At 46.1% G+C, this 27,706-nt stretch overlaps 1 protein-coding gene and 1 long non-coding RNA gene across 3 annotated transcripts; one reads left to right on the top strand and one right to left on the bottom strand.

Annotated features, from left to right (window-relative positions):
* Window positions 1–251: 251 nt before the first annotated feature.
* Window positions 252–7,766, top strand: PRDM14 (PR/SET domain 14). Of its 2 annotated transcripts, none has more exons than XM_080581616.1 (7): window positions 252–814; window positions 924–986; window positions 1,084–1,241; window positions 1,366–1,636; window positions 3,196–3,398; window positions 4,797–4,898; window positions 7,120–7,484. In XM_080581616.1, the coding sequence occupies exons 1-7, from the start codon at window positions 307–309 to the stop codon at window positions 7,345–7,347; spliced, it is 1,533 nt and encodes a 510-aa protein (XP_080437742.1). In that variant the 5' UTR covers window positions 252–306; the 3' UTR covers window positions 7,348–7,484. The 2 variants fall into 2 exon arrangements, with proteins under 2 accessions (XP_080437742.1, XP_080437741.1); XM_080581615.1 differs by having other exon boundaries at window positions 256–814; window positions 3,196–3,441; window positions 7,120–7,766.
* Window positions 7,734–27,706, bottom strand: LOC308190339. Its single transcript, XR_013947113.1, has 2 exons — window positions 18,656–27,706; window positions 7,734–11,372 (listed from the first exon to the last, which is right to left on the bottom strand). It is a non-coding gene; the product is annotated as an uncharacterized lncRNA (long non-coding RNA).

Here is a 27,706-nt window from a genome sequence, read left to right as displayed (position 1 = left end):
TCCGCCCCCTGAGCCGGCCGGAGCAGCCGCGGCTCCTCCCCGGGCTGGGGGCGCCCGTCGGGGCAGGCTCCCACGCCCACCCCCGGGGCTCCGCGACCCCCGGGGCGGGCCGCCCCCCCCCCCTCCCGCCCTCCCTCCCCTGCCCGGGCCCATATAGCCGCGGGGGGCCGGCGGCCGCCAGCCCCCTCGCCCCGACGGCGCCGGGCGGCGGCTCCCTCGCCTCCATCCCGCTCCCGGCCCTGCCCCGCAGCACCCGGGGGGCTTCCCCTGAACCCCCACCCCCCCAGCAGCCGCAGCCCCTCCGGCATGGCGCTTTCCCTGGCCGGCGAGCCGGGCCCCACGACGGCCGGAGACGCTCTGGCGATGAGCCCCGCCGGGCTGGCCGCCTACTACCCGCCTTTCCTGCCCCCCGCGCAGTACTTCGAGGCGGCCCCCGACTTCTTGGAGCCCCTCAAGCCTCTGGGCAGGCTGCTCCCCTCCTCGCCGCCCTTACCCCCCTTCGGCATCCCCGCTTTCCTCAGCCAGCCGGCCGCGCTGCCCGGCGAGCCCGTCCCCGGCCTTCCCCTACCCCCCTACTCCAAACCGCCGCCCCCTTCGGCCCCCTCGGTCCCCTCGGAGGGGTCCCCCCCGGGGCCGGGCACCCCTCCCCGGGCAGCCCGGCCGCCGGGGGGCGGCGAGGCGGCGGGGCAGAGCCGCAGCTACCGCTTCACCGAGGAGGAGCTGAACGCCGTGCTGTACGGGGCGCTCCGCAGCAGCCAGCTGGCCGGCAGCCTGCACGCCATCTCGGGGCTCAGGGTGCCCCCCGGCAGTCCGGGTAAGGGTGGCCCCGCTGGGCGGCCGGGACCGTCCGACCCCTCGGAGGGGAAGGGACGGGGCTCGGGGGGCAGGAGCCGCTGAAGAAGGGGTCCCTCTGCTCTCCGCAGGTGCTGCCCACTCCTCGTCGGCCCCGCCGCCGCCCGACAGGGACTCGCTGCAGCTGCCCGAAGGTAGGGGAAGCCCCCCCCGAGCCCCCCTCGCCGCGCCGCGGCTCAGCCCCTCTCAGCCCGGCCTGTGTCCCGTCCCCCCCCCCCCCCCCCCCCGCAGGGCTGGCGGTGCTGCGGGTGGCCTACGGGGACCTCACCCACCTCGGAGTCTTCTGCACGGACCCCATCCCCAAAGGAGTCCGCTTCGGCCCTTTCCAAGGCAAAGTGGTCAACACCACCGAGATCAAGACTTACGACGACAACTCGCTGATGTGGGAGGTAGAGCCGGGGGGGGGGGGTTGGGGGCTCCCCCTCCGCCCGGAGCCTCGGCCCTGGCTGGGTGGTGGGGTGGGAGCAAGCAGGACGCCCCTCGGCGGCTGATCCGCTTCTCTCTGCCCTGCAGATCTTCGAGTACGGGCAGCTGAGCCACTTCATAGACGGCAAGGGCGCCTCTGGCAACTGGATGTCCCTGGTGAACTGCGCCAGGTTCCCCGAGGAGCAGAACTTGACGGCGATCCAGTGCCAGGGGCAGATCTTCTATGAGAGCTGCAAGGAAATCTTGCCGAAGGAGGAGCTGCTGGTGTGGTACGGGGACTGCTACGTGCAGTTCCTGGGCATCCCCATCAGCCTGAAGGGCATGCCGGAGGGGATGAGACCCCCGCCGCACCCCGAAGGTGAGCCGGGAGCAGCCCCTCGAGGGGCACAGCCCTTTATTCCCATGGACCGTGTCTGGCCACCATCGGACTCCCGTTAGGGGAGGTAAAGGACCGCTGGCGTCGCCTTTTTTGTTGTTGTTTTGTTTTTGTTTTTCTTTTTCTTTTTCACCTGCCTCTTGCTCTGAACATCTCCCCGGCCCCGTGGTGGCAGGGCGAGCGCCCAGGGATGCTGTGGGGTTGCAGTGCCGGTCCCTCGCAGCCTCCAGCATCCCAAACCAGCAGCTTCCCCTGGGTACCGACGAGCCTGGGGCTTTGCACCAAGTGCTGCTGCCAGTCCGGAGCAAAAGGCAGGCAGGCACCCCTTTCTGCCCCGGCAGCTTGCTCCCGATTTGTGTGTCCCCTGGGAGCAAAAAGTGTGTATGTGTGATTGTAAAACATCTGGTGCCTTTTGGGGAGAGGCAGAGCGAGGGGCTGAGCTTCCCTTGGCTCCCCAGCAGTCCTGCTTTTGAGGGGGACAGTATTTTTGGAGGACGGGGGCTTTTTCGGGCATTCCTGTTTGGGTCCTGCTTTAATCCTACGATTGGGCACTCTTAACTTGTTGACATTTTCACGCGATTAACACTCCTGGTAAACGGCAGGGTGAAGTCGTTCCGATCCGATAATGCTGCTATTGCTTGCAAAAGAAATACCAAATGTACTTATTCGGGGAGAAATGCCTTTGTAATGTGCAGAAAGCGTGGCGCTCTTCTAAGCGAAACTTCGGATTGAGAAAAGATTTGTGCAAATACAGCAAAGCTGGAGCGGGTGGGAGGATGCTGGGTGCAGCAGAGAAGGGGAGAGACATTTGGCAAATTGGCATGAAAAAGGGCATGGACATTTCTATAGGTGTTTTCTTAAGGTTCCTGGTCCTGATAGCTGGTAGATCCCTGTTTTTTGGTTTGTTTTTGTTTGCTTTTTTCAAGGTTTAAGTTACTTTGCTACCTTTAATTAAAGGCAGAAAAGGATGTGTTAAACGATCGAAAATTTTCCTGCATTGTTCCTAAATTCAGCGGTTAAGAACAATTTAAAATACAAAAGAAAACCAAATAAACAAGGTTCTGTTTGGTAGCATTTTGAAACCGACAGAGGAGGTGGGCAGCCTTATTATTCTTTTTGGGACGGGAAGCGCAATGGGACGGGCAGTATCGCTAAGCACCTGGCAATGTTTCCCCGCGGAGGCAGCTTTTTACGTTGCAGGAATCTGCATTGCTTTTCTGTATAATCTTCTCGCTGCTTACGGAGACGAGGATGAAATCGGGTCTTTGCTGAAGTCAGTAGCTAAGCAAAATAATTTCACTGGGCTCGGGGCTCTGGTTTGCTCCCCTCCGTTAGAAAGGAAATAGATGGGCAAGGGGAGCGTTGAGTTTGCTTGAGATGCAACTTGCATTTTGTTAATTATAATGTTTAAAGCATTCTGGCAGTATTACCCTTCCGGGGGCTTACAGTTGTCGGTCCGGGCACCAGCTCTGAAAAGGCAGCAGGTTAGAAATTCATCCCCCTTGCTGCGGTGTAACGGGGCGCTGGCACTCTCCCTTCAGACGCCGGGGAGAGCTTCAAGTGCGAGCGGTGCGGGAAGGTCTTCGCCTACAAGTACTACCGGGACAAGCACCTCAAGTACACCCGCTGCGTGGACCAGGGGGACAGGAAATTTCCTTGCCACCTTTGTAGCCGATCCTTTGAAAAAAGGGACAGGCTGAGGATCCATATTCTCCACGTTCACGAGAAGCACAGACCTCACAAGGTGAGCCTGCTCCCGGCTGTCCGCAGCTCCCAGATCTGCTGGGGTGAGTAATTAAGGAGGCTTTTTGGCCGAGGTAAGATGCTGCTTTTCCCCCACTCTTGGCAGTTCTGCCTGTGAAGGACTGAGGCTGTTGGACACAGCAGGAGTTAAAAGTTTCACGCTCACCTTGGAGCAGATTTTCAATTGACAGAAGCAAGTCTGTGCTGAGATACTTGCCTCAGCCCCTCCAAACAATTCTCTGTAACACTGGTTTCCTCCAGGAGCCCTGGGAAGGGAAAATTAGGCTTTCCTAGAGGCTTGGGAAGGGCAAGTCACAGTGCTTGAAATGGCACAGTTAAATTAGTCTTGAAAATCCTCCAAATACCTATTTTATAGAACATCTTGGAATAAAGTGGATTTTTCAGGAAAAGGTTTTGCAACTAAGCTAGCAATATTACAGTGTCAGAATATGGATTTGGTAGCAGGTTTAAAATATGTTTCTAACAAATTTGAGGTATAATGATTATATAAAATGTGAGATTTGAAATATGTATTTTTTCCTTTCCCTGCCCTTCCCATAGGAAAGAACTATTTTAGAACAGCAGGACGATAAACTTGTTCTGAATAGATATTGCATTTAAATGGGAACAGATCAACTTAAAAAGCAGGGATCGAAACTATCAGTAAAAATTCCTTTAAGACTGGTCATAGCTTAGTTTATTTTCAACTTAAGAATGATTGTGTCTTTCAAAACAATTGTAAGAATAAATTATTTATGGTTTCGTACAAATTCCACCAGAGTCCATGTAAGTCTCTCAGTTGGCTTCAGCGCCCTCAGAACTGGGCTTTATTCTGCTGCTGGCAGCACCGGGCAGAGGCAGCAGCAGCTCATCCCATCAGAAGGGCTGTTTGTTTTACTGTTCTAAGGAGAGGCACTTCTGAAAGATCAAGCTGGATGCTAAGTGCTGCCACTGACCTGCCGTTTCTGAATGATTATTTTAAGGGGTCCCCTTAAAGCATCTGCTGGGAAATAATTTGTCTATCTTATTCGTTGAGTAAAAGGCAACTGAAGCTTTAATTACATTTTTAAGATAAATGGGGATTTTACAGAAATTTTGGGGTTTTAATTATTGGTTAGTATGTTAATGTTCTGAAGAAAGACAATTGTAATGGAGCTATTTTAACCATATACACAGAAAAAGCTTTTGAAATTTTGCATGATTTCCCTTTTTTAAAAGAATCCTTTCTTAAAAATACATTAAAATTCTGACTATATTTCAGATCTGTTCCTCCTTAAATTACTGGTATGTTTGTATGTGAATATACATAGCAAAATATACACAGTCATCCCCATAGCTAACCGTTCCTTACAGCTGTGCTGTTGTGTGCTTCCTTTTAACTTTCTTGCTTGTTTTTCAGTGCTCGGTGTGCGGGAAGAGCTTCTCTCAGTCCTCCAGCCTGAACAAACACATGAGGGTTCACTCTGGGGAGCGCCCCTACAAATGCGTCTACTGCAACAAGGTCGGGCAACTCCCCAGTTCACTCCCCAGCCTGTCCCACTGTCTGTTGTCTGCTGTGCCCGGCAGCATGCCGGGTGGTGTCTCTTGTCATGCTCCATCATCTTTTTCTATCTAAGAAATCAGGAAATGTCTTCTCTTTCGGTTGCCATCAAGACGAGTGGGTGCATATTTAGGCGCAGTTGTGAGTTGTGGTGGGAGTAAGGGATGAAGTGAGAGGGTTGTGTCAGATGGAAATGGTCTCCAGTTGCACCAGGGGAGGCTTAGACTGGACATCAGGAAGAATTTCGTAATGGAAAAAGTGGTTAGGCATGAGGACGAGCTGCCCAGGGAAGTGGTGGTTGCCAGCCCTGCAGGTATTTAAGAGACTTACAGGCATGGCCCTAAGGGACATGATTTGGCAGCAGACCCAGTAGTGCTAGGTTGATGGTTGGACTTAATCATCTTACGGGTCTTTTCCAACCAAAATGATTCTATGACAGTCCCAATTCTGGAATCATATTCTTCATACAAAAATGCTTTTAATTCATACAAATGGTTGAGACTGAAAAATCAGGGTCAGGTCTCTGTGCTTCTGCTTTCCATCTGATGCAGAATTTTTGTTAATTACCAGCTCAGAGAGCTGCTGCAAGAATAATGTCTAGGAATGCTTAAGAATATTTCAGTTTCCATCCTAGGCATTCAGCTGGTAAAATATTCCCTGTTTTCATCAAATAGTTTTTGATCTTACTGACACTGCTTCTGGAGTGTGGTGGGCAGGTTTGGCCCAAGAACTGAACCTTCATGATATGAATTTGTGCATGCTTACCTTGAAGTAACAGGGCAATTTATAGGAATAGTACTGCAGCATGACACAGGCTTCGTTTCAAAAAGAAATTGAGTAAAGCCACACAACTTTGATTAAAAATCTTCTCAGCTGCTTTTGATCCTCACACCAGGGATGATTCAGGTGATCCTGAGCAGACAGTAGACATGCATACTGATTTTGGATGGGTGCTGGGGTGGCTCTGTGTGCTGTGTGCTGCCCTGGTGTCCATGCCATGCAGAAGCACTCTAAGTGTGCAGTAAGGTGCTCCTGATTTTGTAGAGAGAAACGGCTTGTTTATAGCAGGATTAACACATATCTGAAGTGCCTTATAGTAAGAAACCCTGGAAGTTTCTTTTTTTCCTTTTTTAAAATTTCCTAGACATCCTGAACACTCGTAGGCAGAGTTTAGGATGAAGTATCGTCCTTTAATCTTCTGATTGTAGAAACAGATTGGAGAGCTTTACAGGTTGCTGTGTGAACAGATCCCTCTAGGACATATGGTACCTGAGATGTGTTGCTCTTTGCTGTGAAAACTCGTGATGGTTCAACAACATAACAGCACTAAAGAGGCTCTATGGGTTATGTGTGACAACTTTATCTGCCTGCTACACCAGTGCACAGCATTTCAGCTTATAGCGTAGCACTTTTTTCTCATGTTGCTGGCAGTAGCAGGGGTAGTAGCCGCAGAGATTTTGTGTGGTCTGCAAATAGTAAAGGGCCTGGAAATGCCTCTATTGGGGGAGGCAGGGGGATAAATAAATAAATAAATAAATAAATAAATAAGGGCTATTTAGCAACGTATGTCTGCTTAAGTCTTAGGGAGAGGGTTTTCTCCCCAAATGCAGAAAATTTTGAGGGGGGCAAAGTGAAGCAAGGGGGGAGAAATGGGCTGGAGAGGAAAGCCCAGAAAAAGGATGCTGGATCAAATGAATGAATTCTGGCAGCTGAGTTCCAAGTCAGTATATGTGAACACGAAAGGGTTTAACTTTGAAAACAAACACTGCAGGGAAAAAATGCATTATCTTTCCCCTATACAAAGGAACTGCAAAGCTAATTAGGACAGTATTGACTTGACTTCTCATCCTTTGACATGTAGAAGATATTTACTGGTGTCTGTGGTGAGAAATCTTTCTCTGAACTTCGTCTAACTCCATGGGCTTAGCCATATCTGTATAGCTGGATGTGATAGCTGTTACTTGTTCAGCTTCCTTGTTGCTGGGAGCTTCTTTTTTACTCTTCTTTTTTTTTTTTTTCTTTTTCGTTTTCCTGATGATGTCAGCTATTTGAGGACTTCTTTTCAGGCTCTGCAGTGCTTCCGACAGGCTCTGGGTTACCTGAAAATGGGAATTAGCTATGAGAAAATAGAGCCCTCTAAACTTCTCCTGCTTTCCCACCCACCCCCCCCGCTGTGTTTCAGGCATTCACAGCCTCCAGCATCCTGCGCACGCACATCCGCCAGCACTCTGGAGAGAAGCCCTTCAAGTGCAAGCACTGCGGCAAAGCCTTCGCCTCGCACGCCGCCCACGACAGCCACATGCGGCGCACGCACAGCAGGGACAAGGGCTGCACTTGCTCGCTGTGCGGCCAGCACTTCCCCGAGCAGGAGGATTACCACTTCCACATGAAGAGCCATGCTGCTCATTAGTCAAAGGTGGATGGGTCCTGGACCAGCTTCATGTGTGTATTTGTGTATGTGCATGTGTGTGCACACCGCAGGAGGTGACATTTACCCTCGCGATGTGGGTCCCAAGCTCCTCTCTAAGCGCAGGGCACTGGCTTATCTTACTGGGTACCCTGGCTCCACGCTGGGGTGAACTCCGACATGCACTAACCCTTCCTCCCCTTCCTGCGCTCTCATTTTCACAGCCAGGAGTGAATGCCACCTCCCACGAACCTTTCATGTGTGAATATCACTGTGATGGACGTTACCATACCTCTAATGCACCAGTCTACGGACTGCCTGCTGCTGTCCATGCCAAAGCTCATGTAAGGGAATTTTTTAGCAAGTGTGTTTACCAAAGCCAATTTAGCCTGTTTGTTTCAGCACATGAGCAGGTGTAGGGCCTATCTCCCCATATTATGGAAGCTCCTTAATGACTCCCTAATTAAATGCAAATGTGGTGGGAGCAGCGCAGGGGTATTTAGATCTGTTTGGCCACAGAGCCAGGTGAGCTGACCACAGGGAACTCCAGGACAGTGGCATTGCTCTGGGGATAGTGACACCACTTCAGGTCAGTGACACCAACCCTTCCTCAGCCTGTTCTGGCTGCAGCAGTGGTATGGGGAAGACCAAACCTGAAGCTGTTCCCAAGCACCAGTGAGCTCCTAGGTGGGTCACCAGCGCTCCAGCAGTCTCAGAGAGGCTTTGCACTGAGCTCAGCACAGGCCAGGAGTTGACGTGATCCCACCCATGTGCTCTTCTGTTTGAGTCTCAAGGCACAAAGGTTTTTAAATCAAGCCTGCGGTACCTCCATTTAGGAAGGGGGAAAACTTTACCCTAATCTTCAATTTAAGATATGTATGATGGACAGTCCTGAGACTTCTCAACTCCAAAAGATTTCTGCATGTGAAATTCCCTCCCCAGACCGTGGGAATGTCTTCTCATTTGTGGGAAGGCTGGAAGACCTCGCCCTCCTTTTCTCACTGGCCAGGCAATATGCAAGCAGGTCAGAACTGATGTGTGCAGGCTTTCTATTGATTTCTTTTTCATGAAGGGGAAGTCTTTGCTTATGAAAATGACATTTGCTTTCTATAAAAAAGCTACTCTTAGCTATGGATGAATATTTAATCTAGGACCCTAAAACTGGTTTTCTTTTGCACTCTGACTTGGAGACTTGGAATTGCTATTCCAAGTTAGACATCCTGTCCTTTCATACCAACAAACTGACCCAGATGAAAAGAAATAATTTTGGTGTAAAATCCTAACTGATTAGACCCCAATTTTTGCAAAAGATTTCCATAATAATTAAGAATCTTTAACGATGTGTCATTCCCTGGCAATGTGAAAGCTCACCTGGAGGTCTGTGCTGGTGGACCACTGTGTATAGGGAGTGTCACGACTGGTGCAGAGGCCCCTATCTGTCACTGCATGAGCAGTGTGGTGGGCAGGGGTTTTCATCTGCGAGGGGTTCCTGTGTCGTTGAGATTGTTTTGTTGCATCCAGGAGGGGTAATAGAAGCCCTTGCTGGAGCTGATTCATTAATGCAGATGGTTTGATGTCGTTGGGATAATAAAGTTCTCCTTTAATATCCTAGATCAGCTAGGATTAATGAGGACTTTGAGCATAAGTACAGAAGATAAAAATGTATTTTGTGCCTAACAACTTTAATATCTCCTTAAATACAGTATAAAACTAGAAAAAAGTATTACTTGCACATTTAATTATATCTTGCAGTTACTGTATCTATAAATATATATATAATATTGATTTGCACTAATTTTTACATGGTTTATTGTACCTCAAGTTTCTTTGTCCTCATTATTTTCATGGTGAAAATATGAAAAAAAAAATATAGAACCACTTACTTGTTAGTAAAATATCAAGACCCAGCACTGGGGCAGCATATGAATAAGCAAGTATAGCTGGCAGACCTGAATCTTAATTACAGCTGCCTGCCCACAAGGAGGTGTTTTTTCCCATGCATACAGAACCCCAGCCAACAGAAATGTGAATTCTGTGTGTGAAGCCGTTGCTGGTTCAGCCCCATAAATAATCCTGGATTTGGTGAAATCATCAGCTGCTTAATCATCAGCTTGCTTGTAACGAAGCAAGTTATGACTAGGAATGGGTTAGGAGTGCCACGACGTGCAGTTAGCTTCACGTGTAGGTAATCTTGTTGTTTCTTGTGAATGAGGGTTATTTAATGAAGTGGTGCATCTTCGGTAGTGCTTTTAGCTGTGTGCATTTTCTTCTGCATAAAGAAGCCCCACATATCTTGTCCTTAAATATTAGCACTCTTCTACAGTATTGTGTGATGAGTTGTCTGTAAAGGAGCATGTGAAGGGTTTCACTTGTACTTGTGGCTGAAGGTACTGGTTGTCTTGCACATTAAACTTGTATGTGTAAATGTTTTATTCTAATTATTGAGGCTATTACTTTGAGATTCACAGAAAGGATGAAAATAAATTATTTCACAGAATCATGGAATCATTTGAGGCTCTGGTATACATGAATGGGGTGCAAGCTGTTTCTGCCTAGTGCATTGGAGTTGTATATTTGAGGTACTAAGAAACGGATAAAGGGTGTTTCCCATGTTATTTGTAAGTCATTACAGCATCAAACTCTCTCGCTGGGAATTAACAGTCGTCCCCGCTGGGTAGCAGCTGACTGCGACAGGAGCCAAACACAGCCAGCGCCTTGATGGATCGGGCCATAAGTGCCCTCATAGCTGATGAGAACTGAGGCCATTCACTTTTGGACCGAGTTCACTCCCACTTGGAAGTGACATGACTAATCTGGATGGAGCAATAAAAAAAAAATGCATTTAACTGCCCCACAGCATCCTCGTCTGAATAGAGAGCCCCAGCTGTGCCTGCTGCTCCCCTCAGGTGGCACGGGGCTGGGGGCAGTGGGGGTGCACTTGGCCAGCACACTTCACAGCCCTGTGGGGAAACATCGAGCAGTGGGATCGAAGCTGTATTCTGCAAGGAAAACGCAGCGACTGTCAGTGCAAACACTTACGTTCTTGCCAGACAGGGTTTCAGAGATCAGATTTAGATTAGGGGATGCCTCTGTACACGTGTCCTGTTGGCATCCCATGAGCTGATATTTCCCTCCCGAGGGATTTCAGTGATAGAAACACATTTACGTGCACCTTCGGCGGTAATGCTGCCAGCAGGCTGGTGAACAAACAGCTCTGGCTGGCTCAGGCAGGATTTCAGGTATTTATCCCCATGCACGAGAAGGAGGAGGCAGGAGGGAGGGGATGCGTGTATGCCTGTGCACAGCGCGCTTTTTGCCTGGCAGCTGCCCAGGATGGATGCAGCACACAGCCGCTTGCACAGGGTTGGTTTGAAGAAGGGAGCACCCCCTGAGCCAAGGCAAAGGAGAGCAGGAGCTGTGCCTGACACTGCACCCTGCCTCCCCTTTCTCTTGGCTACGATTCAAAATGGTCCCGCCAAGGGGGACAGCAAGCGAGCCACTGGGGTGAATCAGACACAAGGTGGTTCTAAGTGCTTTGCATTAACTTTCGGGGTCTTTTAAATGTTAAACCGAAAGTGATCTAAATAGAAACCAGGGGATGAGGGCAATCTCACCTATTTTGTTGGGCTGGTGGGAGAGAGATGAGCGTGTGTGAGGATAACTCCTGAAAAGCCGCCCGGTGAATGACAATGGTGAGACCAAAACAAAAAGGTGGTCCCACAGCTCAGGCTGGCAAGTGCAAAGCAACAAAGGCCTGTCCAGTGACATCTGCTGCCCCCAGCACCTCCCCAGTGTTCAAACACCTCAGCCCCATCCCCCTGCCCCTCTCCTGCTGCCCCCCCGAGGGAGCCGGGAGGAGGGAGGTGGGTACCCGGTTACCCAGCCGGGGCAGGCGAGGAGCAGCCTCAGTGCATTGCGCAGCGCATTGACGAGAAAGGCACAAGCAAACAGCGGTTAGTCCATTAAATGGGGGAGATCATTCACTAGGGAAGCTCTGACTGGCAGCTCTATCCTCCAGGAAGAGGTGTCTCAGTGTTAGCGTAGCAACCACATAACCACCAAGTGATTATATGAAGGTGCTTTATTCAGCGCTGGAAGCCGGGGCAGGTGCCCAAATCTGGCTTCAAGTCCCGTTACTTCCCAGCCGTTATTTATACATACAATATTGCGTCAGGTATACATATTCATTACAGGTTGCAACATCAGCCTCGCTTTTCATTCTAATTAGCTCCCCTCCCCTTTGCACATGCGTGGCGCACTCTGGTGGTCGTCCAGGTGGTCGTCCAGATGAAGTAAGGAGTCTTCCTCTCCGCTAAACTCTTTCACCTTTCTCACTCGACGCATGCTCCCTCCGCTCCTTGGTTCTGCTTCAACTCATTTCATCATCTCCAGGCCCTTATCCAAGGTCAGGTTGTACCTGTTCCCTCCCAGGGTTCCCCTTCAACGATTCCTTTAAATGTTCAATGTACTCCCTAGGTTTCCAGTATACATAGATTACTTGATAATGTAAGTACATTTAATAATATTTAATTATACCGTATGATCCATCACCTGAGAAACATTAATAGAACATCCATTCGATTCTCCCCAACACTAACATTTCCCCCCTTTGAAAATACTTCACTCATACCAAGAGCAAGTATTTTCATTACTATTAAAACATAATTATATACATCCTGTTTACCGGTAACATGCATATTCGGGTTCGGTTCAGGAGACTCATAAGGTTTTCCATACATGATTTCATAGGGACTTACTGACATCCCACTTCTTGGCTGGCTTTATTCTAATTCTTAGCAAAGCTATCGGTAAGGCCTGTGGCCACTGTATCTTAGCCTCCTGACAGATTTTGCTTAATTGTCCTTTTAAAGTTTGGTTCATCCTCTCTACTTGACCACTAGCTTGAGGCCTCCATGGGGTATGTAAGTTCCAGGTAATTCCTAGTAACCTACTAACCTCCTTAACCACATTGGCAATGAAATGTGGTCCCCTGTCTGAAGAAATACCCAATGGTACACCAAATCTAGGGACTATTTCCCGTAGTAACCATTTTACCGTTTCTTTAGCTTGGTTGGTTCGACAGGGAAGGGCCTCTGGCCATCCTGAAAAAGTATCAACCCCTACCAATAGGTATTTATAACCTCTTGCTTTAGGCAGTTCCACGAAATCTATTTGCCAGTAATCTCCAGGCTCTATTCCAGCTCTAGTTCTCCCCATCTCAGCATGTTTCCTTGCTACCGGGTTATTCTTTAAGCAAAGCTCACATTTTGACATTACTGACTTTGCCATTGTTAACATGTGTACCGAGATGACACCTCGTTTCAAATAGGTCACCATTGCTTCTGCACCCCAGTGACATTCATTATGTTTTATTTGTAAGATTTCTCGCATTACTATAGGAGGCATTATAAGTTGTCCTGTCGCAGTCACATACCAGCCGTCAGGATTCTTCTGGGCCTTCATCAAATTTGCAAGTCTCTCATCTTCTGCTGAATACTTTGGGTTTTTAGGTAATTTAAAACAAGAGAGGCCTACCTTCGATGGAATTAGAGCCATTGCTTTCCATACTTCACGCGCAACCTTCCGGGCCGTCAAATCTGCCAATCTGTTACCTTCTGCAATCTCTGACATCCCTCCTTGATGGGCTTTACAATGCATTATGGCCACCTGTTGGGGTTTCTGTACAGCTGTTATTAATTTCAATATTTCTTCCTGATATTTTATATTAGTCCCTTGTGAGGATAGCATTCCCCTTTCTTTCCATAATGCCCCATGTACATGGATTACCCCGAATGCATATTTTGAATCTGTCCAAATATTCACATTCTTACCCTCGCTTAGTTCCAGGGCCCGCGTCAGGGCGACTATTTCTGCTCGTTGGGCTGAAGTCCCCGGAGGTAGGGAATTTGCCTCGATCACTACCTTTGATGTAGTTACTGCGTATCCTGCATAACGAGTCCCATTTTCCACGAAGCTGCTTCCATCTGTGAAAAGTTCCCAATCTGGTCTCTCCAGAGGCTGATCTTTTAAGTCTGTTCTGCTGGCATAGGTATGTTCGATGATCTCCACGCAATCATGACTGAGGTCTCCTTCCTCCGCAGTTGTTCCTAGAAACACTGCTGGGTTCAATAGGTTAGTAGTTCTTAAGATTCATTCGGCTGGGCGATAGCCAATGGCCCCCCTTTTGCCTGTATTAAAAGGACTGTGGCTGCCATGGCCCTTAAACACGAGGGCCATCCGGCGCTTACCGCATCCAATTGTTTAGAAAAATACCCCACAGGTCTTTTCCAGCTCCCAAGTCGCTGGGTCAGTACTCCTAATGCCAATCGTTGTCTCTCATGCACAAACAGCTGAAAGTCCTTTGATAAGTCCGGCAAGCCCAAGGCAGGCGCCTTTATCAGGGCTTTTTTTTTTTTTTAATTTCTTAAAGGCCTCTTGTTGTGGCTTTCCCCAGGTAAATGTACAGGCCTTTTGGGTTTCATAGAGGGGCTTTGCTATGAGTCCATAGTCCATTACCCACAGTCTACACCACCCGGCCATACCTAGGAAAGCCCGTAGTTCGTGCAGATTTCGCGGCTCGGGGATTTCACAAATAGCTTGTATTCGGTTAACTCCCAATTTTCTTTGTCCTTGAGAAATTTCACATCCCAAATAAATTACTGTTGTGCACGCGATTTGTGCCTTTTGTTTAGAAACCTTGTACCCATTTAGTCCCAATTGATTCAAAATATCAATAGTTACCTGAATACATTCTGACTCTCCTTCGGTAGCTATTAATATATCGTCCGCATATTGTAGCAGCAAGTATCGGTCCTTTGGTACCTGAATCTGTTCTTGGTTAATCCAGTCTTCTATTTCTTTAGCTAGTTGACTGCCGAAGAGGGTCGGGCTATTCTTGAATCCTTGAGGCAACCTTGTCCAGGTTAGTTGCATCTTTCGTCTGTTCCGTGGATTTTCCCATTCAAAAGCAAAAAGCTTTCTACTTTCCTTGTCAATGGGTATGCAGAAGAAGGCGTCTTTTAAATCAATTACCGTAAACCACTTATATTTCTCTTTTACAGATGTTAACAATGTATAAGGATTAGCCACCACTGGGTGAATATCTTTTGTTATTTCGTTTATTGCCCTAAGGTCCTGCACTAGCCTGTATTCCCCATTAGGTTTCTTTACTGGGAAAATTGGGGTATTATACTCAGATTTGCATTCCTCCAGAATGTGGTAGCTAAGAAATTTATCTATAATCTTTACTATTCCTAGCCTAGCTTCTAGCTTCAACGGGTACTGTTTAATCCGTACCGGTCGGGCCCCTTCCTTAAGTTCAATTTTTACTGGCTGGGCTAGTTTTGATTTTCCAGGCACGTCTGTTTCCCAGACAGCAGGCATTACTGCATTTTCTACCTCTTTTGGTATATGAGGAACAGCCTTCTCTTTAATCATTAATATTTGTCCCACTTTTGATTCCGGGATTTTCATAATCAATTCTCCATCTTCAAACATTATGGTAGCGTTTAGTTTAGTTAGCAAATCCCGTCCCAAAAGAGGAATAGGGCACTCAGGTACATATAAAAATTCATGCGTAATTTCTTTGCCTCCAAACCGTAAATCAAGGGGTTGTAAGAACGGCCGTATTTCCTCCTTCCCGGTGACACCTACAATAGTAGTCTTCTTTTCCCCTATTTTACCACTTAATCTATTGAGCACTGAATATGTGGCCCCTGTATCAATTAGAAATTTTACTTCCTTATTTCCTATTTGAATTTTTATCAAGGGCTCTTTAGTTTCTTTCAATCTCTCTAAAAGGCGGAAGGTGATTCCGCTTTTTCTTGCCTGACATTATACAATTTTGACCAATTTATGGTCCGGGGCATGGCATTCTGTACCCCGATTTGTACCCAATCTTGATATCTCTTCAGCCTCCTTATTCCATCCCCTGTGTTATAATCCCATTGGGGATCCTCGGTGGGGAAGTTTTGATCTAGATTTCCAAGCACTAATCCATTACGTATATCTTCTCGGGCTCTCTCTCTGGCTGCCCGTAATACCATGTCCTTTTCTGTTGAATCCATCAAAGTATCCAGGATCACCTGGAGATCATCCCAATCGGGATTTTGGGTTTTAATTATCATTTTCATTATCCTAGCTACTTTATCTGGGTTTTCCCTGTAGGTGCCGGCTGCTTGCTTCCATATCATTAAATCCCCAGCTGAAAAAGGCACCTTGACATATACCGGTCCTTCTGTCCCCACTCCTTGCCTGAGGGGAGCGATTATTTTCCTTCCCTCTTCATTTATAGTTTCCCCTGCCCTTCGCTGTTGCCGGGTCCTATGTGACACAGGGGAGGCTAAAGTCGGGGATTCTCCATCACTACTGCTATCTTCCTTTTCTCTTTTCCCTCCCTGTCCTGGCTCTTCCGGCGGAGCCGACGGCGCAACTTCCAGATCAATATTTCCATTATTATATTATTATATTATATTATTATATACATTATTATATTATTATATACATTATTATATTATTATATTATATTATTTCCCATAATACTTATTATTCTCTATTGCCTGATGCTGTATACAGCGTCCCTCCTTAGTACATGCACAACAACGTTCCTCAGTTTAAACTTCAAGCACCATTATTCCACAAGCATGCTGTCATTCAGGCTTTCGGCGCAAATAAAAGAATAATTCCACATACGGCAGTTCATCATATTTTCCTTCCCACTTACAAAATAGCATTATTGTAAAATTGTATTATATTGCAATGTTCCATTCTCAGGCCAAGTTTCTTGGTCCTCTAGTTTATACTGTGGCCACCAAATATTACAATAATCAATCAGCTTTCCTTTCCGCATTTCTTGACCAAAACCTCCCTCTTTCCAGTGTGCTAGCAAACACCCCAGCGGGGATGTCCGCGGGATAGGTACATCTTTTCCCAGAATTTCTTTAATCTTTTTCATTTTGAGCTTATGATACGGACCCAAAAGCTGCCGGAGCAGCAACACACTCTCCCGAAAGCTGCCGAAGCAGCAACACACTCTCCCGAAAGCTGCCGGAGCAGCAACACACTCTTCCGAAAGCTGCCGGAGCAGCAACACACTCTCCCGAAAGCTGCCGGAGCAGCAACACACTCTCCCGAAAGCTGCAGCAACAACACACTCTCCCGAAAGCTGCCGGAGCAACAACACACTCTCCTGAAAGCTGCAGCAACACACTCTCCCGAAAGCTGCTGGAGCAACAACACACTCTCCCGAAAGCTGCCGGAGCAACAACACACTCTCCCGAAAGCTGCAGCAACACACTCTCCCGAAAGCTGCCGGAGCAGCAACACACTCTCCCGAAAGCTGCCGGAGCAACAACACACTCTCCCGAAAGCTGCCGGAGCAACAACACACTCTCCCGAAAGCTGCAGCAACACACTCTCCCGAAAGCTGCCGGAGCAGCAACACACTCTCCCGAAAGCTGCCGGAGCAGCAACACACTCTTCCGAAAGCTGCCGGAGCAACAACACACTCTCCCGAAAGCTGCAGCAACACACTCTCCCGAAAGCTACAGTAACACACTCTCCCGAAAGCTGCTGGAGCAACAACACACTCTCCCGAAAGCTGCTGGAGCAACAACACACTCTCCCGAAAGCTGCAGCAACAACACACTCTCCCGAAAGCTGCCGGAGCAACAACACACTCTCCCGAAAGCTGCAGCAACACACTCTCCCGAAAGCTGCTGGAGCAACAACACACTCTCCCGAAAGCTGCTGGAGCAACAACACACTCTCCCGAAAGCTGCCGGAGCAACAACACACTCTCCTGAAAGCTGCCGGAGCAACAACACACTCTCCCGAAAGCTGCAGCAACACACTCTCCCGAAAGCTGCCGGAGCAGCAACACACTCTCCCGAAAGCTGCCGGAGCAGCAACACACTCTTCCGAAAGCTGCCGGAGCAACAACACACTCTCCCGAAAGCTGCCGGAGCAACAACACACTCTCCCGAAAGCTGCAGCAACACACTCTCCCGAAAGCTGCCGGAGCAGCAACACACTCTCCCGAAAGCTGCCGGAGCAGCAACACACTCTTCCGAAAGCTGCCGGAGCAACAACACACTCTCCCGAAAGCTGCAGCAACACACTCTCCCGAAAGCTACAGTAACACACTCTCCCGAAAGCTGCTGGAGCAACAACACACTCTCCCGAAAGCTACCGGAGCAACAACACACTTTCCCGAAAGCTGCAGCAACACACTCTCCCGAAAGCTGCAGCAACACACTCTCCCGAAAGCTGCCGGAGCAGCAACAGCACACTTTCCAGAAGCTGCCGGAGCAGCAGTGTGCTTTCCCAAAAGCTGCCGGAGCAGCAGCGTGCTTTTCGCTAAAAAGCTGCCGGAGCAGCAGCAGCACGCTTTCTACATACCAATAATACCTGGTGCTGACCCTTCAGCACAAACCAATACAGTTACCAATGCCGAACCTGCAGAGCTTTCGCTCTGTCTAACGGACGGCGCCTAGGCTTACCCCGGGAGCTCCCTGCCCAACCGAGCGTGGCTTTCGCCGCGTCTGACCGGCAGGCTTTCCCAACCAAATCGGTACCGAATACCCAAAGTTGAAAGCACCTTTGCTTACCACTCCAGTGGTACGTCGTGAGCAGCGGAGGTCGGTCGTGGTCGACTGCTCCCCGAGAATCCCTCGGTGCCGGCTGGAGCGAAACCGAGACACGATCCGCCTCAGCAGTGCCCACGCTGTCCCATCTGGGTCGCCAAAATGTTAGCGTAGCAACCACATAACCACCAAGTGATTATATGAAGGTGCTTTATTCAGCGCTGGAAGCCGGGGCAGGTGCCCAAATCTGGCTTCAAGTCCCGTTACTTCCCAGCCGTTATTTATACATACAATATTGCGTCAGGTATACATATTCATTACAGGTTGCAACATCAGCCTCGCTTTTCATTCTAATTAGCTCCCCTCCCCTTTGCACATGCGTGGCGCACTCTGGTGGTCGTCCAGGTGGTCGTCCAGATGAAGTAAGGAGTCTTCCTCTCCGCTAAACTCTTTCACCTTTCTCACTCGACGCATGCTCCCTCCGCTCCTTGGTTCTGCTTCAACTCATTTCATCATCTCCAGGCCCTTATCCAAGGTCAGGTTGTACCTGTTCCCTCCCAGGGTTCCCCTTCAACGATTCCTTTAAATGTTCAATGTACTCCCTAGGTTTCCAGTATACATAGATTACTTGATAATGTAAGTACATTTAATAATATTTAATTATACCGTATGATCCATCACCTGAGAAACATTAATAGAACATCCATTCGATTCTCCCCAACACTAACATCAGGGTACCTAAAGAAGTGTCTACGGTGCCTAAAAGGGGCCTACACGAAAGCTGGGGGGGGACTCTGTGTCACGGGGTGTAGAGATAGAACAAGGGGGAATGGTTTTAAACTAAAAGAGGGAAGATTTAGAGTACATATAAGGAAGAAAATCTTCACTTAGGGGGCTGTGAGGCACTGGCACAGGTTACCCAGAGAAGCTGTGGCTGCTCCATCCCTGGAGGTGTTCAGGGCCAGGCTGGATGGGGCTTTGGGCAGCCTGGTCTGGTGGGAGGTGTCCCTGCCTATGGCAGGGGTTTGGAACTGGGTGGTCTTTAGTGTCCCTTCCAACCCAAGCCATTCCATGATTCTAGGGTCCGCAGCCTCACATGTGGCAACACAGGGTGTGCCGGGGTCTGGTTTACACTTATGGACACAATCACTGTCACTTTTTTTCCTCTCTCCCCATACCTACGTATCCCTTTACAGTGTCTCTAAATGCACATTCTGTAGGGTGTCAGGCTTTGCTCTCTGCTTTCCTTCTTTTCTGACCTCACGTGAAATGCTTATGTCTGTGTTGTCAGGGTGTTTGACTAAAGCTTTAGAAAGGACAGACCTCTGTAGGTGAATGCCTTTTCTGAAAAGCCAATCTTTTCAATGTGTTGGCACCTGAAAGTGCTGGGCAGCACTGCAGGAGAGTACTAGGGCACCTCTGCCTGTCCTACAGCCTCAGTCCCAGCCACTCACTGCATTGGGCAGCTTGTGCTGTAGTGGCTGCCTGCAAGCCCAGCCTGGCTGCATTGCAGCGGTGCAAAACGCAGCTTCATTTCACGGGGCTAACCTCCGGCTAGCCAAGCAATTTGGTGAAGAGTACTGCTGCGTGCCTTAGCATGAAAATACCACATGGTCATACCAGCTGTGGTACTAGCAACTTGTAAAGGAGCAGCGAGATGATCTAATTTCTCCCCCTTTGGCTTCAAGGACTTGAGCAGAGCTTGTAGGAGACACCTTGATCATTGATAGAAATTCAGTAGCAAAGAATATGTCCCCTGTCTATCAATAAAAAGGAAAGGGATGAGTTGTTGGGATATACTGGCCAAAAAAAATGCAATTCACGGATAATCCGTCAGGTAAAATCATGCTGTGGAGACCCTCCTCCCTAGACAGGAAGGTTCAGACCCATCCTTTGGCTTAGTCTGAGTGAAGTCATTGGAGTCCTGTCCAGCGCTGCAGCAAGCAGTGGCTGTGGTTTGGAGAGCACTGGTGTGGTGTGGTGGTAGGGATGGGGATGGGGATGCGGTGGCAGGCCGCCAGGGCTGAGGCACTCCCCAGGGAGGTTTCACTTTCCCACAAGTGACCCACAGGCTCTCAAAGTGGCCACCGCGGTGGCCAGGGCAGCCCCCCAGCTGGCCGGGGCTGACCACCAGCTGAGGGATTACCTGTATTGATCCCTTAATAGCTGTCAAGGTGGAGAGAAAGACTACTCTGCCACAGGCCCTGAGCTCTTAGCAGAGTAGGATCATAAGCACCCCATTAAAAAGGTTTCATTCAATAGCAATCTTTACCAAAGTAAATGGACAACAGCAGCTCCCCCCGCTCCAGTCCCTAATGCAAGAGCCATTACAGTGCAGGAAGGCAGCACGCAGGAACATCTCTTTCTGCAGTATCAGTTTCAACAACATCCTCAAACGACTCTTTTAATGAAAAGTGGATTTTTTTTTTTTTCCAGGGTCATGAAAACCGCAAGGAACAACCGATGGGGAATCCGTTCACATTCGCAAACCTCCCCCCAGCCCCCAAAGTCTGTAGTGTGGCTGCTTCCCACCCAGGCACCCATCAGTGAGCAGTGCGGGGGGAAGCAGGCTGACAGCAGGTTATTTGCCCACGGATATGAGTTCTTTACCTGTCCCCCAGACCCTTTCCCAAGGGTGCTGTCAGCCAAATATTTTGGAGGTTTGAGTAAGGAGACTCTGAACTCAAGTCAGTGTGGGAAAGGCTGCCTGGACTTAAGGGCTTTTAAGATGGTTTTGTGTTCTTATCCTGCTGTCACACCACAATCACAATGCTAACATAGCTTTCTTCTGTATGTTTTGTTTTTTGTTTTAACTGTGTAATATCCAAATTGAAAAGTATGTTGATTTTGGTAGGAATAACTTAAGAGTGACTGGCCAGATCTCTTCAGATCTTCTGTGCAATCCAGTTCTGCTGCTGTCAGTTCTGTAACTGTAAGCCACGAGCAGTAGGGCCTGGCATGACAAAAACATTCCTCTTTTATGGCTTTGATTGATTTCGTCTCATGGGAGCTGTTTGGGCTGGAATGTTATTATGACAAAAAGGTTCTATGGAAAGGTTAAAGGAGAGCAGTTGTTCTTTCAAATAATAGAAAATCATTTAATTTTGGAGAAATTCAGAAGAGAAGAGAAACTAAAGTGACTGGTAGCATTTAAAACTTCCCCAAAAATTCCTGGAACTTTTTGCTCAGTGACTTTTTTGTTGTTGTTGTTTTGTTTTAATTGTATTTATCTGGTAGATGGATCACTTATTTTTCTGGCAGCAGTAACAAAATCATTATCTTTTTTTTTTTTTTTAATTTTTATCTTTACTATTTCTTTAGTCTATGTCTTTAGGACTCATCCTGCTAGCAGCAGAATTATATATGTTTAGAACAAATTACATCTCTCTATGATGTATACCAATAACCAAAGATGATGCATGTTGTGTTTATACAGGTTTGTGCTTTTAATTATTGTCATATGAAAGAAAACAAAACAAACAAAAAAAAACTTCTTTCCATAGTACTCATGACACAAGGTATGAAACTTGTAGATAATAATAAAGTTATACTAGGTGGGTTAAAATCAAAGTGATGTATTTCTGGATTATATGATTCCTATTTACTTTTGGTTTTATAACCATATATTTTATGAATAACCCTGTCCTCTACAGTGTGTACATATTTGCCAAACATATTTACCATTCCTAACAGAGTATGTTTTGTATTCATGTGTGTATGTATATGCACACATTTGTGCATTTGTGTACACATAGGTATTCCTGTGGATATGCATAATATCTATCGAAAATGTCCCTTTGACATCAAGCAATCCTGGATATTCTAGTACACTATAGAACTTAAGAATATCTACTGTCATTCAAGGTAAAGATTTATTTCTTATTTGGATGCTATTATCACTGCAAAAATACTGAGTACACTAGAGCTTCTTTTCAAGAAATGCTGTGACTAAAACTAGGTACTCAACTTCACCAGTTTATTTCCCAGCCCAGTCTGGAAGGAGGGCTAGCAGATGACCTTACAGCAATAGCAGATGGCAGTCTGTCTTGTTGTACCGCTGATTACGGCTGTGTCCCCCTTGGGCCCCTATGGTTCTTACCCCTTTCAGTCTCTGTGTTGAGTTGGTATTTGGCATTCCTTGTATTTTCTTGCATTTCCAAGACCCTTCTGTAACAATGAAAGAGCTAATGGTGCCCAGCTGAAGGTGCAAGTCCTCTGAAGGAGCTGCTCTGGGAATATATTGTTATATGTAATATATGCTTTTGCTGAGCTATTCCACTTCATAGTGTTACTGTATTGGTAGTGGGGATCAATAGATCTGGGCTATGCAGGTCTGTATTTGTCAACTTTCCAAGTCATATTTTCAAAGATTTCTACGTGTAAGAGTAATCAAAGGGTCAACCTCATAAATAGTTGAAAGCCAAAGGGAAGCTATTATAGAGATTAGAAACTCCCGTGAAGTTTAACTTGCAAAGTCCAAAAAGAAGCAGTTGTCTGCCTCTCCTGGAGAGCAAGACAACATCCCTTGTCCCTTCCTCGACTGGCAATTCAGCATTATCCAGAAGCATTGCACGTTGCTTATATACATGTCAATTCCAGGGGGCCCTTAAGAAAAGAACTTTTAACCTGCTATTGTAACCATCCTCATGGGAGGCTGCTGCCTCCCACCTTTCGCCTTGCAGGGGACGGGGTATACTTATTTTAATTCAGCATCGGCATCTTCACTGCTCTCTTTTCTCTTCGACGTCACCTGCAGGGTCTGGAATCAAAACAAAAAATAAAGTAAAGCTAAATAATAATAATGAAAATGTCAAGATTTAGTGGATTAGTGTATGTCTGGAGAACAAGAGCCAAGGTTTTACAAATTCAATCCATTTTTGCCTTGCTAAACACGGCATTTAAAAGTGTCAAACCTTAAGAAGCAGTCAGCTGGGTTAACTACCTCCGAAGGGGCAAACAGGTCTTTCAGTGCTATTCATCACCTTAAAGACCGTGCTCTTCACACGCAAGTTCATGAGTTTGGACTATTTTACTGAAACCTGCATATAAATTAGACAGTTGTCTTCTACCTTTTTTTTTTTCTCTTTTTTCTCTCTCTCTCTTTTTTTTTTTTTCTTAAAAAACTGTAGGATTATTGCGAGCTTTCACGTCCGTTGGACAGCAATATACCTATATATATATATATATATATTTAATTTGTGTGTGTGTTTTTTCCTACCCGGATCTTTAAAGATTTTATCACGATCAAATACTTCCTTTTCCAAAAGGCATAGCTAAGATGGGGGGAAGGTATACCTATTTTATTTTATTTTATTTTATTTTATTTTATTTTATTTTATTTTATTTTATTTTATTTTATTTTATTTTATTTTATTTTATTTTATTTTATTTTATTTTATTTAAATCTTATTTATTTTTTATATTCCACGCAATTGCCGTTAAAATATTCAATTCACTTAAAATTACCAAGGAAAACCTGCCAGATATGGTCCCTTGTGGCTGGACATCTAGACCAGGGCAAAACATCTCTGAATCATCTTGAGGAATTCGCGACGGGACTTATATTCATGTCATTGTTGACAATTTTATTTTTTTTTAATCGGTAAAATACACGTCATTTCCAATCACTGCTTTTCTCTGCCGCGCATTCGCCGCTGAGCCTTCTCTGGGGAAGGGATGATTTTTTATGCTTTAGGCACCTCGGTCTCTGGAAGCATCGTTTTGGGAGGGAGCGACACCGGTACCGCCAGGACCGCCCGGCCGGGTGAGATGTGCGGTGGGAGACCCGTGCAGCTGATCGATGGGAAAGGGTGCTAAAAAGTGATTTATCCATAAATGTCCCCCAGAACGCCCAGCACGGCCCGCAGGAGCGTTACTTTATCTCTGAACTAGCTTCCTCCCCTCCTTCTCGGGGCTTACCGCCTGCACTAATAGGGTCTCGGGTCTTTTCCTGATAGATGCCTGAATGGTAGGCAGTAGATTTAGAGATAATGATGACAATGACTCTGATAATGGCCGGCTCCGTAGCCTAAAGCTGACGGCGGGGAGTGTGAAAGGATCCTGGCCCAGGCGGGCCCAGCACTTTCCTCCCTTCCTGCTGGGAGATTATCTCCACCCTCAGGAGTTTAACTTGCTCTGAGGGTCAGCCCTCTTTGACCCGCTCCCTTCTGACACCAGGATTGACATGTAAAGGTATTTTCGAGCATCCCTATTGATTTCAGCACAATGGAGCCGTCGCGGCACAATGCCCCAGCCCTGGGCTTCCCGGCCCTGGCAGCAGCTGCGCAGGGGCAGGGGCAGGGGCAGGGGATGGATGGAGCAGGACGGGGCTCTGCTGAGTGCTGGCTGCCACCGTCCCCAGGGCGCCTTCCCCAGGGCAGTCAAGACAAGGTGGAAGCTTGCAGGAGAGGGAGGTGTTTGGGCAACCTTCTGATCGACGTGTTTGTAACCAATGTTTATCATGTCTTCTTTGGCGCTCCCCAGAACAAGGAAAGTTTCCCCCTTGAACGTTTCAGTGTGCTGGCCTCTGCCAGGTCCTTGTCTTGTCCTGCTGAATAGATCTTCCTAATCCCGTTTGCTCGATTCCTTTTGACTTTCCAAGGGCAGAGCTTGCATTTACATGCCTGGTGAGGTGGTTGCTAGATTATTGTATGTATGCCTCCATAACCAACATCAGAAACTCACGTAACACTCTACTAAGCTAATAGCTCTCCCTCTTTTGGCATTTGTAGGTGTAGGGCATCTATCCTCACTGTAGCTGGGGCTCTAGTAGCTGATCAGAATATCCTAGGCAGGTCTCCCTGAATTCCTTTTCTACCCCTCTGTAATGAAGTTATTTATTTGTTATAGGCACTTAGGCATACATGGAATTTCCTCCTGCATGGCTGAATTTCCTTTTGTGCAGACTTTCTCCTTGGAGTTGAAGCCCTTTTGTTATTTTAAGTAGTGAACAAATCGACACAACTTTGTACCTACTTAAAACTTTCAAGATTATAATTAGCACATATATGGGAAAAGATCTAAGACATACACAGTCTTTAGAAGAAAGACAGATGCCTGTATTGATTGATTAAACCCTTACTGTCTGCTACACCAGTTACACTGGTTAGAATTTACTCCTTCATTAACAGTGTCTTAAAAAAATAAGTATATTTATGTTGAGATACTTATGGCCTGTTATACCTCTTATTTCCTCAGTAACATACAGTAACTGCTCCCTTCATATCCTGCCCATATTCAAAGGCCTGGTGCAAGGCAGGTATAACAATTAGCTGCTGCTGCTATATGCTTATTGCTTTATATATTTCAGATGTAAAAACATGAGAACATGATTCTCTTGAGATAGGCTGAGGCCTCTTGATGAATGATGAATTCAACAAAAGCCTGAAAGCCAGCCTCCTCGCTATGATATCTACTACTGAACACCCACACTTCCCCAGGTGTAGGGGCATGTATGAAGGGGAGAAGTTCCGTTGCAAGAAAAAAAATCGTATTAGAGGATACTGAGATTGTATCACAACAGACACGCTGCAAGAAGCCAAACAGATTAAAGAGAAGAAGCAAACAAATAATTCTAATTCCAGTGAATCATCAAAGCTTTTTTTTTTTTTTTTTTTTTTTTTTTTATGGAAGTGGTTGGTTTCAAATGATAACTGTCGACAGAGTAAAGGAAGACAACTCTTTGGTTGGTATTCCTTTCCTGAGAACAGTGGTGTAAGGTACAAAGATAACATTCCTTAAAAGAGGAAATTTTTGTTATCCCATTATCTTATTTCTGTATTAAATACTTGTCACACTAGAATCTATGCTCTGACATTACTATTTCCTTTTCTTTTGTACCTGAACATTTTGATTCTTAATTCGCTTGTGTGTAAATGTATGTGTGTATTTAGAAAGGCATGCTGATGTAAGTACAAAAAAAAATCTAAGAATGTTATATACTTTCTTGCTTACAGATTACCAGGGATGCATAAAATACGCATTTTGTATTACCTGATTTAAAAGTCTAAACTTGCAATAACAAAATAACAAATCACATGCCTGAAGTCCTATCCTCTGAAGTGAAGCCTGAAGTGAAATTAATATTATGCTTTCCTCTATATTTTACTGTACATTGGATTCACTTGGTTATACAGGTGCTTTGATAGCTTTTAATAAATATTTTGAAATACGTGCATTCACTGTACTAAAGATAATAATAACACATTAACTTTCAATAGTTGTATCGTTCTAATGAAGTAGAAAATAAAGAAAGTTTAATAAAAAATGTGATACAGGTGTCTTTTTACATTATTGTGACATCATTATACAGAATTTTTAGTTACAGGACTGGAAAGGTGATGGTGTGTATGTGTATATACACAGGATTTTGATTGTTTGGGGGAAAATCCTTGTTTTACTAAATGTGGAGATCAAATTATCATATCTTTTCTACAGAAGTCAAACTGCCATTCTGCCTGCTAACCCTTATCATTTATTCTGATAATTTCAGTTTATGATCTTTTTGCTAAAAGCAAGTGAAGAAAATTGTCTTCTCTGTCCAGGTCTGTTCTGGACAGTGCAGGTTTCTTCTGAAGAAAAATGCAGTTTTGAGGGATAAAGCTTTCAACAAGCTCTCCATGAATAGGCTTCCTGATGTTTGTCAGTCACTGGGAGTTTCTGGGGTCAGTACGTAACAGAGACCAGCATCTCCATGTCTGAAGACTTTTGCTCTTCTTATGAAATAGTGCTCCAGGCACAACACTTGAACTTTTGCGCTTCCTCCAGTCATGGCATGTTTTACTAAAGGAATAGGACAAATTCTTTGGGACTCCAGAGGCTCAGCTGGTTTCTTACTGATACAGGAAATCCCAGTAGGGAAAAAAAAAAAAGCAACTTTTTGAGGAGTTTCCATGTCCATGGGAGACACCAGGAAGAGCTAACTGGAGCTTTCTGTGGTCTTTGTAAAATTCACTTAATGGCTGAGTTTTTGTTTTGTTTTGTTTTGTCTTTGTTTTTTCCCTGATTGTGTCTTTCCATGAGCACAGATGTCCTTGGCTGCTCTTCATTGATAACTGATACAAAGCCCCTGCTCTACTTTGCCACAATGTCTGTAACCAAAATAATAATAAATAAATAAATAAATAATTTTTTTGAGAAGGGACCAAAAGTTCTGGATAGAACAGATAGAATATTTGCTCTTGCTGAAGGCTTCTTGAAGGCTTCTTACTAGAAATTGATTTCTTGATTTTTTTTTAATGCCTTTTAACATAAATATACTCCCATTACACTTCAGGTTTCAGAAAGTAAGAACACATATGATTGACATCTGTAAGTATGTCTGTGTGCAGCATATGTGCCCTTTTCAGTGATCCTATTGAACATATCTCATCCTAAGATGTGTGACCTTGAGTTGTTATTGTTTTAGTAAACTCAGCCTGGTTAGGAATCTTCCATTAATGCCCTAGAATGAAAGCTACGGCTCTGGCCCCTGGGATATCAGCAATAGAGGAATTTCACTGCCTCTGGACACTGAAATCCACTTGTTAAAATATATGCTAAGTGCGATATATCCTAACCTGAAATTTTTCATTTGTTTTTAGGGTGACAGCATGCTATGTGGATTTTTCTGTTGTTACAGGTTTTTTTTTTTTTTTTTTAATGTCATCCTTTGTTTGTATTTTAGAATAACAATTCCACACACTTGGAAGAAATATATGGAAAAAATAGTTTTTTTTTTTTATATATATACAGCCATCTTTTTTGTTTGTTTGATTGATTGATTTGTTTGTGTTTTTTTT

This window comes from Anser brachyrhynchus (genome assembly GCF_964034855.1).
Source record: "Anser brachyrhynchus genome assembly, chromosome: 2".
In the NCBI taxonomy this organism is placed as follows: domain Eukaryota; kingdom Metazoa; phylum Chordata; class Aves; order Anseriformes; family Anatidae; genus Anser; species Anser brachyrhynchus.
This window is presented reverse-complemented; position numbering and strand designations above follow the sequence as displayed.

Coding starts and splice junctions, on each gene's coding strand:
- PRDM14 (XM_080581615.1), top strand. CDS start 307: ATGGCGCTTTCCCTGGCCGGCGAGCCGGGCCCCACGACGGCCGGAGAC. Junction 987..1,083: donor CTCGCTGCAGCTGCCCGAAG/GTAGGGGAAGCC, acceptor CCCCCCCCGCAG/GGCTGGCGGTGCTGCGGGTG. Junction 4,899..7,119: donor AATGCGTCTACTGCAACAAG/GTCGGGCAACTC, acceptor GCTGTGTTTCAG/GCATTCACAGCCTCCAGCAT.